Source organism: Meleagris gallopavo, chromosome 9, assembly GCF_000146605.3.
Source record: "Meleagris gallopavo isolate NT-WF06-2002-E0010 breed Aviagen turkey brand Nicholas breeding stock chromosome 9, Turkey_5.1, whole genome shotgun sequence".
NCBI classification, from domain to species: Eukaryota; Metazoa; Chordata; class Aves; order Galliformes; family Phasianidae; genus Meleagris; species Meleagris gallopavo.
This window is the reverse complement of record NC_015019.2, coordinates 1591631-1606554: the sequence shown is the minus strand read 5'-3', so window position 1 is coordinate 1606554 and position 14924 is coordinate 1591631. Positions and strand designations below refer to the sequence as shown.

Sequence of the window (14924 nt, the reverse complement as noted above, 5' to 3'; positions counted from 1 at the left end):
CATCCCATCCTATCTTACTCTACCCTACCCTACGCCATCCCATCCCATCCTATCCTACTCTGTTCTGTATTTATTTTCTTTAGCAGTCCTATGACCCTGCAAAACGAGCAAGAACACAACTGTGGAAGAGAGGAGAAAGAGGTAATTCCAAGTGCAGTGCAAGTCCCCAGCTCCACAGCTGGAACCAACCCTGCAGAGTGATTTGGAAGGTGAAAGAGCTGCTCATCATTCATCTTTTCTCCCCATGAACCATTTTCAGCAGCTGACGGCAATCCCTGGGAGAAATAACTGTGTGCAATTGTTTGCAAAGAGCTCAGATTTGTACAAGGGGGGTAGGATTGTGCCGGAGCATCTCTCTGCAGAGGTTAAAGGTTGATTCTGAAGCGATGTGATGTTTTACCAGGATATCCTGTGAGGATGTCCTCCTTCTGAGGCCAGGGCATGCATCCAGCCAGCTCCCATCCACGTTAGCCCCATTTCTGGAGCTGTAAGTGCTCAGCACAGGGAAATGTCTGACAGGATGCACCTGAAGGATGTCTGACAAACAGGGCTTGGAGAAGCTGCTCTCCTTTGCACAAAGCCCCGGGCAGGGACTGACCAGGCTGGCAGTGTGTGGCACTGGGGCTGGGCTGGTCCCCACGGCACATGGGTCTCTATGAGAGCAGTGGTAGGAAGACTGGAGTTGGTCATTGCCCAACCTATTCAGATTAAGTTCTTGTGTAAAGCACAAGCCAGGTATTTTTTAGTGGAAATGCACAAGTCGTGTGCCCAGGTACTCACAGAATCCTGCAGCTTGGCACCGGGAACCTGCAAGAAGGCAAGAAACCCCACAGACCGTAACCCCACTCCTGTTCCTGTCCAATAGAGGAGGATCCTTCCCCAGGCAGGAGAGGAACCTCTCAGTTCTGACATCAGTCAGCATGAGGAACCATTTGCTTGCACTGCAAAAGAAATATTTCTTTTGCTAATGGCACCGGCACAGGAGACAGTCAAGGAGGAACAACGTGAAGTGATGCTTCCTATGGACAAAATAATAAACACATTGTATGGCAATGGGAAATGGAGTGAATTGCAGGAAGTGGGGCTGGCATTTCTGCAGCTCCATATCCCCTCCTTGGGGGCAGCTGGGTCTGCTGGGGGCCTGTTCTGCTGCTGAGTGTTTGGCTTGGACTAAAACCATGGGAGTTCTTGTATGGGATTGCAGAGGACAAGCTGTCGGTCTCTGATGTGCGACAGATCAGACAAGCTGGTTAAGTGGGATCTGAGGGAGCTCAGAGATGAGCAAGGCAGGGGGATGGGGTGACAGCAGGAGATGAGGTGCTGGGGATGCCCTCATGGGGATGGGAATATTATCCCTTCTGGAGGTCCATCCCACACCTTTCTGTAGACTGGAGAGGAATCTTAAAGAACAAGAAAAGTCAGCAGCCACCAATGCACTTCAAAATGGCCTCTGATCCACGCGAAGGAGGAGCTGATCCCATTCTGTTCTGCAGGTGCAAGGGACCACTAGGAAACTCAGCTTACGCTTGCAAAAATGCGTTTATTTCTGAAGCATCAGTTTTTGGAAAGAACAACGTAGGATGAGCTACACACTTGCCATAACAGTGCATTCGACTTGTTCTCACCTGATAAACAGAGAATTGTAAACACAGCAAACAGCTCCCAGTTCTTACTACAAAGCTACAGAAGCTGCAGTAACACAATGTGAATGCTACTCCGTTTGGATGAGCATCTTTTGGCATCCTCACTTATCTGCTTGTGAGATTAAGTTCATAATACTGTTGTTCATAATCATTCTCTCACCAAAGAGAGGAGAACTGTGGCAGCTAATTGGGTTCAATCAACAGCTGGTCGCTGCCTTTGAGAAGAGCTCCAGTGTAATGGTTTTCCAAACCTGGATGTTGAATTGCCCCCACTTTGTTCTACAACAGTCAAGTAAAAAACTGTAATATGCAGAAAAATGTTGGGTAAGTGAAAAAGTAATTAAGAGGAATTGTGTGGTTAAAATATACCCAGCAAGTGTGTCTGGTATTTTATCTGCTTTGTAGCAACATGTGAGATGGTGCCACTGAATGCATTTGTTTTGGAAAGACACGGGTTTCAGAGGGAATAAATCCGTGCTTCTGTTCAGCAAGAGTCCCAGTTATCACGGGGAAACCATTGTTACACACATGGGCAGAATTTGGCGTAGAATTTGTCACATCTTAGGGAAACCAGCCAGGGAAGGGCACCTTTCTTCTCTAGTGCACGTGCCCCTGAACCCCGAAAGAAGGACCTCACGGTGTGGTCTCAGCACTAGGCTGAGGGAGCTGTGCACATAATGGGGATGAGGACCTGCGTGGTGCCACTGGTGTCACCCAACCCAGCAGCACTGATGCTGGGTCCTCACTGCTGGCAGTGGTGTTCCTTGGGTGTGAAGGGGACATGGAGAGAGGAAGGGTCCTGCTGTGCAGAATGCGAACAACCTCACAGCACTGGCTGCAGGGTAAGGCACAGGATGCATCCACAGGGAAGGAACACACATGGAGCAGGGTGAGAAGAAGGAGTTGATGAAAAGAGCAGAAAGAAACGAAGCAGTGGTAAGTGTGATGACCAGAGCAATGCTCTGAGAGCTGGGGCAGGCGGCAGCGAGCTGGGGCTCCGTGCTGGAGCAAGCTCACACATCTGTGTCCCTGAGCATGGACAGAAAAACTGCTGCTCGCTATTCCTGACCACTTCGCATGCATGGTGTGCAGAGAAAGCACTTCAGCAGATGCCAGTGTATGGATGAATAATCATCTTTGGCTTGAACAAAGAGCCTCTGGAGTTGGAGAAATGGAAAGAAGAACTCCTAGGATGTTTCCACCATTTCCCATCAAAGGCTTTGGGGATTTTCCACTCCCGCTGGGTCAGGAGGGGGCATCACAGCGGTAGGTGCAGTCAATGTCTGCTGTGTCAGTCCAACACGTTAATCATAAAGTTTTATCTTGTGTGTATTGAAAGATTTCCACTGCTACAAAACTCCCCTGAACAATCGAGGGGTCTTCTGTAATGGAGTTGGTAGTAGAACAATCCTGGGTTTCAGATGAAATATCTTAATTCTCTTAAGCTGGCTTGGTTTCATTCCTTAACTGACGACGCACTCTCTTTGCTCATTAGCCGACTCCTGATGGCCATGCTGCTGTGCCTGGAGATCTGGTCCTGAAACTCTGAGGTCATAAAGAAATAGAGGATCGGATCCAAGCAGCAGTCCAGACTTGCAAGAGTTAAGCAGAAGGGCTGGGTGTGTAGCGTGATCCTGCGCAGGAGGCAATCTGTAATAACGTTCTCTTTCACCATCATGTAGAAGAAGAAATTGATGTGATACGGTGCAAAACACACAAAGAACACGATGGCACAGGTGGATACCATCCTCGAAGCTTTCCGCCCCTCGCTGTTGTTTTGCACCGGTATCCGGAAGCCCCGAAGGGAGACCTTTGTTTTCCAGGTACAGAACACGATAACGATGAGGGGCCCAATGAAGCCAAAGAGCTCCGCGGTGGCCGTCATCGCCACGGTGCCCACTTTGCTCTCGATCTGCCGCACCTCCAGGTCTGCAAAGCAGGTTTTGGAATTGTTCTGCAGGCGGAAGCTGCGCATGATGGGGAACGGGGAGCAGGCAGCGCCCACAAAGAGCCAGACGGCCGCGCTGATGGCGATGTCGTAGCGCCGCTTCCAGTCCTTGGCCTTGAAGGGTTGGTATAGGAAGAAGTACCGCTGGATGCTGATGCAGGTGAGGAAGCAGATGCTGGCGTACATGTTGAGGTACTTCAAGTAGAAGCACAGCAGGCAGAGGAATCTCCCAAAAGGCCACGTGCGGTTGATGTAATAGTAAATCCGCAGCGGCAGCGAGAGGACGTGCGCCAGGTCGGCCACGGCCAGGTTGATCATGAAGATGACGGCTTTGTTCTTCTTGCTGATGAAGCGGCACAGCACCCAGAGGGCAGCGCTGTTGGCCAGCAGGCCGGGGATGAAGATGATGGTGTAGGTGGCAGCGTACAGCGTGGATTTGTACGTTACGTTGGGATCGGAGCAGTTCCAGTTGCTGTGCGTCATGATGGGACTGCTGGGAGCATTTGGCACAGGAGGGGGAGTGCGGGTCATTCCTGGAGAGAGAAAAAGCAGTGGTTGTAAAGGCAAAGGCGCTGCAAGAGTTGTCTGCATTCACATTTCCTATCTGACAACACTGAGGCTCAGAATGTCCCCTGCATAGAATATGCTGCTACCTTCTTCAAATCTGCCCCCTCCTGTTATTACTGCAGAAGAGACAGGACTGCTACCGCAGCATCAGTCCCCTTGCTGTGCTTTCCAGTTTCCATAAGCATAGGAGAAACTATGCCACACTGCTCATGGAAGAGCAGGAGGAGCTTCCCATCCTGGCAGCTCTAACCCATCTGTGACATGGCTAGCAAGGAATACACAGGAGGAAGGTGTGTGTATGGGAACTGTTGAGTCCTCTTCTGAACCACTGAGCACCTGGGGAAAAGACTTGGTCAGCCCTGAGAGCACAGATGAAAGCAGTTCACCTGTGTGCCCAGAAGGGGTGGAGCCTGGCTGCACCTCTCTTAGCCCTCATTTAAGGGCTGAATGTCCCTGAGGAAGGGTCTCTGGTTGGAAATTCCTCTTGTCTGGAGTTTTCTCCTTGAGCCTAAATTTTCAAAGATGGGTGAGCACTTTTTTTTGTAACATCTTTCTATTGCACTGGTTTCCTTGTGGTTACATCTCCTGTAGCACCATTCCATTGCCTTGATCTTTCTGATTGTTACAGTGTGCCATAGCCTGACTTCTACAAGAAAGCAACCACATAGCCCAGTGACCAAAATGTGGATGCCAACAACTGGATTATGCCTGCGGGTTAAGTTACAGGAGTTTGGTTTTATGGGGTATTTCCCCACAGGGTTCTAACTCTTAGTATAGTGATTCCCTTCCGTGTCTAAAGTGACAGTTAACACTGAATATTGGCTTCCTGTTTCATAGGACACTGCAGACACTGCTCCCCTGCTTCTGACTCATTTCCTGAGAGCAAAACTCGCATGGGGCATTTGCCAGAAAAAGAAGCGTCTCTGTAGGTAGATATTAGTAACTCATCCCCTGTTACTAAGGCTTCTTTTTTTTGTGCTGTAAAAAAAGATTAGAGTTCTCAAATGACAAAGAGCATAATTAGTGTTGGCTTTCTTCACTTTGTTAATTGGGGCTGCAGGTGGCTTCAGCCCTGGGCTGCTAAGTGTCTGCACCTACAGGCTTTATTAACAGGAGCTGCTGACAATGCTGCTTCTCTTTTTAACTTCTGTTTCATTTTCTCATGATTTGCAAAAGGCAGGGCTATCTCCTGCCATGTGTTTGGGTTTAGCAACTGAGCTACATCCTTCAGCCGTGCCAAATAGCAAAGAAATGCTGTAGCTGGGGGGCACTGCCCATCCTCTCCTTCACCGGGACAGCAGATAACACTTAGGTGTCCCAGGCCGGGTCCATCTGTAGCCCCAGCAGGACACCTGCTGCTCCCTCATCACCCTCCAGGTGAGCTCCCACTTTGCCAAGAAGCCATTAAGCATCACTGTCAGAGTTATTAGCTGCCTGCATGCCAAGGTCAGCCTGACTGCCCCATGCTCTGACAAAACACAACGCCAGATGGCCTCTGGCCACTGAGGATTGGGTGCATTTGCAAAATGTTCCATTTTGAGAACATGCTGCTATCCAAATGCTGGCCAATGGATCTGTGATACTCAGAGGGGCTGAGGTCAGATGAGTCACAGCAGTAGGTTTGCATGTCGGGGTTCCAACGTACAGTTAGACTTATTTACATTTCATGTGACAGCTCAGAACTAGGCTGCAACAGCAACTATCAGAGTAATCAGGCTCAGGCTGCTGACTCAAAGCGGCCACCAAACAGAGATATTTAGGGTAAATGTACATGTCCGGGATGTATATCTGCTGTAACATGAGAATGATGCACATGCTTGGTCTCACATCTCAGCCTACGTGCTCTGATGGCGGCAAGCTGTGTCCAGACACCCAATGGGCACCAGTGGGCTGCAGCAGCCTGAGTGCATGGCAGAGCCCCTTACATGGAGAGATCCCCCTGGGCTTTGTCCTCATCTGCTAATTGTCCACAAGGTGTCAGAGTTAATCAAAACTTCTCCTCTTTGCCCAGTTGAAGGTAGTTTTCTAAACCCATAGGCAGATGGAGGGGCAGAGGTGGTGGTGTGGTGTGGCCACATCCTCATGACTTTGTGTTGCTATCTTCTAGGGTGATCCTAAAAAGAAGACTGCTGACATTAGGGAGAAAATGCTCTGGGAATTGGTATTCCTATCCCTGCTGTTTATGTGGAAACAGTGGAGGTTGGGATCTTCAGCCTTCAGAGCCATAGGTTGCAGAACCCTCTTTATGAAGGGGCAGGAGATGTCCCAGCTCCATTACCTGAGCAAATGTAAGGATATGACTGGTGGGCAGGGGGTGCATGGGGCAGCACTGGGGCCGTGGGGTGAGGGACAGCCTCTTCTCTGCTTCAACTGGCCTCAGGACTGGGCATATCCAAGAACATGGACTGAGTGAGGTGACCCTGTTGGGTGCAGCAGCATTAATGCCATCAATGTGCGCATGGCTGATTGCTGCTCGTTGGCACGTGGTGGGTGCTGAGAATGATGACTTTGCTACAAAGTCATTAACAAAGACATGAATCCATCCCTTCAACCAAATTGTACAGGAGGCAATCTAGCAGTGGCTATGAGTGATTGACCTGATCTCAAGGTTCTTGGGAAAGGAAAGGAACTTTGCTGCTCCCTAGCTCAAAAGCAGCCCCCTTTTCCTTGATGTGGAAACCTGTCCTCAGGCTTTGCCAGGGGGCACTTCAAGTAAGAGAGGACTTTCTATGGCAATTCCTGTGGGATCTGCTCTGCAGAGTCTGTGTTTCTGAGGCTGTTGCAACAAGGAAAGAATGAAGCATGCGTATAACCGCTTGTAGCGGGACAACTTGGAAGCACAACATGGCATTTTCAGGAAAACACAGCTGCATTGCCCCCTTCCTCCCACTTTCTCAGACTGGAGGTAACTCCCTCTCCACCCCCCTCACCTTCCTCCCCCAGGGCGAACACAGACACACACAGATGCCCCTGGTTGTCTGCAATCAGACTTCCTATCTGCAAAGCTGTTCAGACAGCATTTGCTATACGAAGCATCAGCAAAGGCTGAAGTCCTCGAGCTGATTTTATCAGCACTTGTCTCCATGTGTCACATCAGAAAGTGTTTTTTGTTGGTCCCTCACACCACACTGAGGGAAGTCAGCTCCTAATATGCAGTTTAAAAATAAAATAAAATAAAAAATTGGTGATAAATCTATGTAATATTATCTAAGCACTGCTTCACATGGAGTCTGTATTTCTGAGGCTATTGCAGCAGGGTAAGAATGAAGCGTGCACAGAATTACTCGTAGCAGGATAATTTGGAAACACAACATGGCACTTCCAGGAAAAAGAGATTCATCTCAGTGCAGCACAGTGCTCTGCTGGCTGCCTGCAGCAGGTTGATCTGATTACAGCACAAATTCTTCTGTCCTCATTTCAGGGCTGCGAGTATCTCACACTTTCGCACTCATGCTTCAGTCTGAAACCTCTGTACTCAAGTGGAAAGTCCTACAGTTACAGGTATTTTTTTTTTTCTTTTTCTGTTTTTCTTTTTCAACAAAGAAAATTGGAGCGGATCTGGGCTGTTCAGATTTTGGTTTGCATTCTGCTCTCATTCCTACTCCCACAGCTGGCTTGGGCAGCGCAGCCCCACAGTGCAGTGCCATTCCCAGTGCTGGAGGTGTGGGCACAGCAGTGGTCCCACCGCCCACACCAGGGCTGAGCTGGGAGCTGGAACCCTGCCTGGAGCAGCTCTCTCCTTCTGCACCACCTGCTGCCCCAGTGCTGCTGTCTTCCCTGACACAGGTCTGCGGTAAGCCCAGTTTGACACTGACTCACCCTCAGTACTTTGATTTACTTTTCCCTTTTGATTTGCTTTAAGAAATTTCAGGTTAAGGTCCACCCAATGTGGATCTCATCCATCGCTGCCAAACTGCCCCTGGGCTGTGCTGTCGAGCTCCTCCTGAGCACAGGTGAATGCTATCCCATTGCTCCTCTGACAAAATATGGCTTAAAAGCCCCAGTGAATGAAGTTAGCTAAGTTTTAGCAGGTGGCTGCATTGAAATTTCAGTTCTGAGCCTCAGCACTCTTGAGGACAAAGCCACATCCAGGCAGCCCACTTGCATGTCACATTGTGTCCCCAGCCTCCAGCAGTGATGTCCCGCCATTGTGATTCAGGCAAAGAGCAGCATGGATGCCACATGGGCAGCATGAGATTATTATTCCTTTAGTGGCAATATAAATTGCTGTTAAGGAAAAAAAAAAACAAAAAACAAAAACAAAAGGAAACCCAAACAGATCTGCTGCACTTCCTCTTACTGCCGAGTGCTGTTTTAAAATAAAAGATATTCTTGGAGAAATCAGGTAAAGGAAGCAATCCGGGCCCAGCAGTGATCCTGGGGAGCACCGGGAGCTGCCCACGCTGAACCTTTGCCTGCTCTGGTGGCAGCAACTTCATGCAGCTGCTGTTGAGCCTCCTGCATGCACTCGTGTGGAGGATAGGAGCACTCGGAGGGCTGCTGTGCCAAGAGCCAGAGCTTCCCAGTCCCCCTCCCTGCATGAGCTGAGCCCAGGGAAAAAGCGTGGGAGGGCAACACCCCCACAGGAGACCCTAAAATCTCATTAATGCTTGTTCTAGATCACAAAGAGAGAGCGTAAAAGCAGCCTTACCTCTTCAGGCAGTGACCCAGCTGGCTCAGCGCTGCAGGCAGGAGGAAGTGCGCCGGCTGCAGCACCGCACCAGCCTTGTTTACACCAGCGTGGCAACCTGCGTGACATCACGGCCTGCCCAAAGGTGATGCTTTGATGTGTGCCTGTGGTGTGTGGCTCTGCTTTGGGGGATTCAACTGCTGGGTTCCTAGCCCTGCAGAGCCGAGTCCTGGATGGGTGTATGCGATGTTGTCCCAAAATGGGTTTCATGTGCCCTCATCTTTGGGGTTTTGGCTCCAGGGTGGCTTGGATCCTCATGATGCTGCAGAATGTCCTGAGCAGAGCAATGCTGCCACTGCCTCCCCTCCAAGTACTCCAGCACAGTGCTGAGCTGACCATGGACATGACCCCAAGGTTCCTGCAATCAGCTCTGCCTCCCACCCAAGGGGCTCAGTCACAGCCCATGGCTGCTCCATCTCACCCACTCCTGCCCCCAGCAGAGCCCAAATTCCCAATAGCTTTTTATAGAGCTCTCTTGAGCCTTGCTTGATGTTTCTCTTGCTCTTAATAAGCAGACTGCTCAGACTAGAGGCACTGAAGCTGCTGCCAGAAATGTTGAGTGGTTGCACTACTTAAAGTGTTTCCAGCAGTGGGGTGAAATCTCACTTCACCTTTAATCTGGGGGGTTAAATGGGGCTCAGCCCTCTGGTTCTCCAATCCATTGAATTTTAAGAGTGTGCAGAGGAACACTGCTGTGCCCATGCCCTGATGGGGGACAGTGGGCATGAAAGGATGCAAAACTAATGGCTCTAATTCAGGTGATTATGGCCCACAGTGAACAGCCTTAAAATGCCCTGCTGTGCTTTATGGGCTGCCCTGCTTCCATCAATTGTCAAAGGAGCTTGCTAGAAGTCAGAAGATTGTCAGATGTTTATTTTAAAATCATTTACAGGGGCTTGATGAAAAGCAATACTGAGCTGTTGGCCAATACTGCAGCGTTTATCAGTGCATCCTGTTTAGCTGGTTTGTAAGCTGTTGTAGCAGCTGGAATTCATCCAGTCGCAGTTGCCTGTCCTGTGTGGGCACCACTCAGTGCTGCAGCTCAGCAAGGCAGAGCCTGACAGGGGAAAGAACCTCAGGAGCAATGATGGACCTGAGCAACATTTGGGAAACAACCTTTGTCCCCCCGGCAGGTGGAATATCTGCATGAGCCTCCTTCTGCAGCCCTTTCAGCCTCACTCAGCTCATAAACTTGACCAATTGGAGCCAAAGCCATGCTCTTTGGGCAAAGGAGAGATGAAGTTGACCAGAGCACGTGTTGGTACATGGAACACATTGCCCACCTCGAAGTGAGCTCTAATAAAAGGAAAAATTGTAGAAGTGCACTGCGTATGTGTGAACAGCTCTTCTTGCACACCAGGCTTGGAACAGCTCAGCAATTTGCACACAAACGGCTCTATGTTCAGTGCAGGTGGTTGTACATAAAGCACAGCAACAGCACGGCAGTTCTAACAGCTCCAGCCACGGCACCTGCAGATCTGCTCTGCTGAAGTTCTTCACGCTGATGCTGACCCAGCTGTAAAGTGGGGATGCTTTCAGCTGTCCCAAACAGAAGGATGTTTGTTGTCTGGGCTTTTGTAAGAGCTGGCTGAAGTAATACAGTCAAAACCCTCTCGGGTGATCACTCCAATTCCGTGCTGCCATTCCTAAGGGAGCTCAGTGCTAGGACAGGGCAGTGGTGTGAATCTGGGGAATAGAGATGTGCTGCGTGTCAGTTTCCTATGTGTGTTATCATGCAGGCAGGGAGTGAGGAAGAGGTTTTTTGCTGATAAAACTAAATATACTCTAGGGATTTTGTAGACAGTTATACTGGTTACAGAGGTGCTTTCCCCATAGATTCGCCCTAATTATATAGGTAACACTTCAGTTTGCATACCATGCTGGAAATTGTTCCTGTTCTGGTTTGGCTCATCAGAAACTTTTGCTACCAGGATGACCTGTAGGAAAGGAGAGCTGTGCTCCTGCAAAACGCCACGAGCAGTGATGTGGGAGTTGGAACCCAGGGCAGGACACACACAGTGCAGGGAGATCTGCAGCACCCCTCACCTTGCTGTCCTCTGCCTCAGCAGTGAGAAGGATCCCCTGGGCTCTGCCTGGGGTTGGGAAGCTGTGGGGGTTCAGTTATTATTACTATAATAATAATAATATTCAATGTGTTAAATAAAAATTATATATAAGGTTTTAATATCTATTTATTACATATGATACGTGCAGCACGTAGCAGGTAGCACACATATGTTATATGTCACATAATTATATTTATGTGTGCATCATCCTTACATGTTATAATCATTTATTTATAGGAGTGCAACCAGGAAGCGAAAAGCAGATGTGGACGTTGAAGGACATGAATGCGTTATTTATTCGAAACCCCTTTCCATCAGATAACAGAAAGAGGAACGCTGACAAGCATTTCAAAATGTGCTGCTTCCAGCTCCCCCCCTCCCATGATGGGAATCGTTCCTGCCTTGGAGGGCTACAATTGAAACAGCCATAGGGGAAAGAGGTGTCCTGGGAGAAATAATTTTGGAGTACCTGGTGGTATTTTTGTGTTTTGGAGTTGTGAACCCTTGCCAGCACACCTCAGGCTTCATGCACCCCAGCTGAGTCCCTGGACCCCCAGAACTGGGTGGCACTGGGATTTTCCCCCAAGAAAATGCTGCTGCCAAAGCAGCCACAGGCAGTCATCCAGTGGAGTGGTTGTTTTCTCACTTTTGCTGTTTGCTTCTAAAATTCTCTTATTTCAGCAGAAACTAGGAAGGAGGAAACGTCTCTTACACTGTAGCAATCCACAGCCTCTGAGGAGCATTTTCCATGCCACTAAAAATAGGTTTATCCATTGCCCGGGCTGAAACTTCTTTGCTGTCCTTCCCAGTTCCAAATCCCCCAACACGGTACCTCTGGCTTTTTGGAGAGAATGAAAGAAAAGGAGGGAAGGGCCAGGAGGGAATGCTTTCTTATTTGTCATAGCATGATGGTTTTAATTGCTTTGCCTGCTTTGTCCAAGAGGATTGCAAATGTTCTGCTTCTAAGGGTGTCAGTAGCTGTAAGTAACCCGTGCTCTACAGCAGCTCCAGCACTCCTGTGTGTGTTTCCTTACCTGCCCACATCCTGAATGCATCCCAGCATGCCTTTGGGAGCACTGTGCTTGTTTCCAGCAGTGCTCCTGCAGGACCCAACTCAGTGTAAATGTCACACGAATGACAGAGTTTGCAGAGCTCTGTGTGAGGGTTCAGCTCTTCATGCACTGCTGCAAGGAATGGAATCATAGAATCACCGAAGTTGGAAAAGACCTGCAAGGTCACGCAGTCCAAGGAGGTTTTTCCCATCTCCCAGTACCAGATCATTGTATGAAAGGAGCTAGGTCAGCTCTGCAGCAATCACCTGCCAGCTATGGCAACTCCTACATGACTAACCACCTACTATTGGCAAGCCAATTAGAAGAAGAGTGCTAATGAAAGCCACGATCCTGGCATGTAGCAGTTCGCCCTCAGGATGTTGCCATTGAGAACCTACATGAATACAGTAGCTGGCTTTCAGAAAAGGAGGCTTTCAACCTGTGCAGGACCACTGGGGCATCCCCCACAGCTCATGCTACTGCTCGAGGCAGCAGGTTTTGTAGCTTTGAAGAGCCTGGCTCTGCTGTGGAAAGTTCATGAAACCAGTGTGGGAAGATCCATGGTTCTGAGTTCATCTATTTGCATCTTTGCATTGCTTCCTCTCTGCAAAACAGGCCAGAGGAGTTCCCTCCCACCTGTTTTGTGATGCTGCCTATAGGCACTGGAGCACACAGCATGCTTTTGGCATGCACAGAAAGGCAGAGGAGCAGGCACTGAGAAGACTGGAAGGAAAACAACGATGCTTCAGCAGCCACTGGTGTGCCGATGTCCTGAATGCTGTCCGTGATGCTGTGGGCTGTGAAGTGAAAGGCAAGCGTTTTCATGTGAACTGGAACACAAAAACAGTGCTTTAATTCTATGGGGGGATTCCTGAGGCTGGAAAATACCCTTCCAGCAGTCATGAGCCCCTCCACTCCTGTACTTCATCGTGCTTCCCCTTTCACTTCAGCTGGGCAGACAGCAGCAAATGTTTCAGCAGAGATCTTGAATAAATTGAAAAACAGGAATCAGTTGACAAGACTGAGGTCAGGCTGCTAACGTCCACAAATGAGGTTGGTACGCAAATCAAACTGTGGGACAGCAAATGTCAAAGCAAGTCAGCTAAACTGACATATTGAAGTACTGGAAGAGGCATGGCACTAATGCTAATCCCATACAAGATCCGTTCCTACATCCTGCCCTAAACCAAAGCCACCTGCAGTTGAAAGAGGATGAAATTCTTTGTAACTTCACTGGTTGTCCTTCAGAGTCATATTCAGGCATATAGAGAAGGGTCTGAGGCCCAAGGAGCCACTGATGCTGCTGCTGACCGACACGGCCAAGAAGAATGTAGACTGGAAAGCGCTACCCAAGGCCCAGACAGGAAAGGGTTGATAGGGATGCAGGGGAGGGTACAGCTACACGAAGAGGGAGAAGTAGGGCGACGGAAACACTTTGTGGGACCACACTGCATTACAATTAGGTTATTTCCCAAGGGAGGTCTGCATTGCAGCCATTGTGCAGAGCTGCCACCGTTCTGGTAGACTCGTGCAGTTCAAGGCTGGTAGGGGGATCTGTCAGACAAACGAAGTGCCTTATGGACATGAACACTTACCTAGGCACGTGCCTAGCTGTCAGGTTGTAAACCTCTTCAGAGAAAAAAAACAAGTTTGATGACATCAGCAACTACCCACAAAGCCACTGATAGTGAAGTCATGCTCCAGCTCTGCTTGGGGGAGCTGCTGGCTGGTAGAGGGCCCCTAGTGCTCCTCTTTTACTTATAAGGACCTAGGTAAGCTGTTATTCTTGCAGCATGTAACAAGATGCCAAACTGCTGAACTGCTTGGACTCCACCAAAGCTGAGTACTGCTAGTTATCAGTGCCAAGGCTGCTCCTTCCTGTGGGTATGGAGGGCTCCATCTCAAGTCCTGCAGAACAGCAAGCTCCCGGCAAACAGGCAGAGGAGATCTGGGGAGGGGATTGGAAAGGAGCTGTGATGTCCCACAAAGAGGTGGATTTGGGCTTCTGAAATCAGTGGGAGGGCAGCAGCCAAGGGAATGCATGTCAGTGCTGGGGCTGCTTCCCAGCCTGGCGAGTGCTGTCCTTTGCTCACATCTCATGGGGACTGTTAGCTCCATCTGTGTGCTGGAAGCAATGAGTAAGCCTGTACGGTTATGGGCAGTTTCCTTTGGATAGAGGAGTCAAGATTTCCTTGGCAATGGCAGTGCATTGGCCCTGTTGATTTGTTTCAGTCACAACTTCTCCTTTTGATGGTTTCTCCAGTATCTCTGTATTTAGGTCGTCTCCTTCTCCCCTCCCGCCCCTATTTTCTTGCTTAGTTTTGTCTTTCACTCACCAGACGCAGTTTTTCTGTGACAATTGAAGAGGAAATACAACACAGTATCTTAATTATGTCTACAGCTTTCTGCAGTTGTGCCATGTTTAAAGCAAACAAAGAGCACCCTTCAAACTCTGGGATGCCACGACTCAGCTACATCTGTTTTTCTTACTTTTTATCACCGTTTTCTACCTTTTAAGTTTCTTCCTTTTTTTTTTTTAAATTTCTACCCTTAACATGGATTATACCAAACCACCAGTTCCCTATACTGTACTGCTGAAGTGCTGGCTTGCTGCTTAATTCTAGCAAAGAAATCAGCTCTGCTCGAAGTGCATCTGAGCTGTGTGTGCAAACACTAAGGGCATTAATGACAAACACCTCTCGCAGATGACTTCCCACGCACACTGCACGTTTAGCTAACACTAAGAAGCCAGATCACACCATTCTACACCTCCTGAGGAACCAAGCATCTCTCATGCTTCTGCCTGCCTTATAAAATTCAGGTTTTGTTGCTTTCAAATGAAGTCCTTTAAGAATACTTGGGAGATTTGGCAGAAAACCTTTGAGATTATAGAATCATAGAATCATAGAAAGGCCTGGGTTGAAAAGGACCACAATGATCACCTAGTTTCAACCTCCC

The 14924-nt window shown here is 49.0% G+C and overlaps 1 protein-coding gene and 1 long non-coding RNA gene across 2 annotated transcripts; one reads left to right on the top strand and one right to left on the bottom strand.

The window, feature by feature from the left end:
• Positions 1-1520: 1520 nt before the first annotated feature.
• LOC100539461 (putative P2Y purinoceptor 10) lies at positions 1521-8899 on the bottom strand. Its single transcript, XM_010715079.2, has 2 exons — positions 8810-8899; positions 1521-4124 (listed from the first exon to the last, which is right to left on the bottom strand). Exon 2 carries the CDS (start codon positions 4120-4122, stop codon positions 3100-3102), a length of 1023 nt encoding a protein of 340 aa, XP_010713381.2. The 5' UTR covers positions 4123-4124; positions 8810-8899; the 3' UTR covers positions 1521-3099.
• LOC116216923 lies at positions 6177-14239 on the top strand. The gene is made up of 4 exons (XR_004160601.1): positions 6177-7659; positions 7769-7951; positions 8778-8933; positions 11152-14239. It is a non-coding gene; the product is annotated as an uncharacterized LOC116216923 (long non-coding RNA).
• The last annotated feature ends 685 nt before the right edge of the window (positions 14240-14924 follow it).

Bases quoted from the DNA above. Each gene is read 5' to 3' on its own strand.
- LOC100539461 (XM_010715079.2), bottom strand. From the start codon at position 4,122: ATGACCCGCACTCCCCCTCCTGTGCCAAATGCTCCCAGCAGTCCCATC.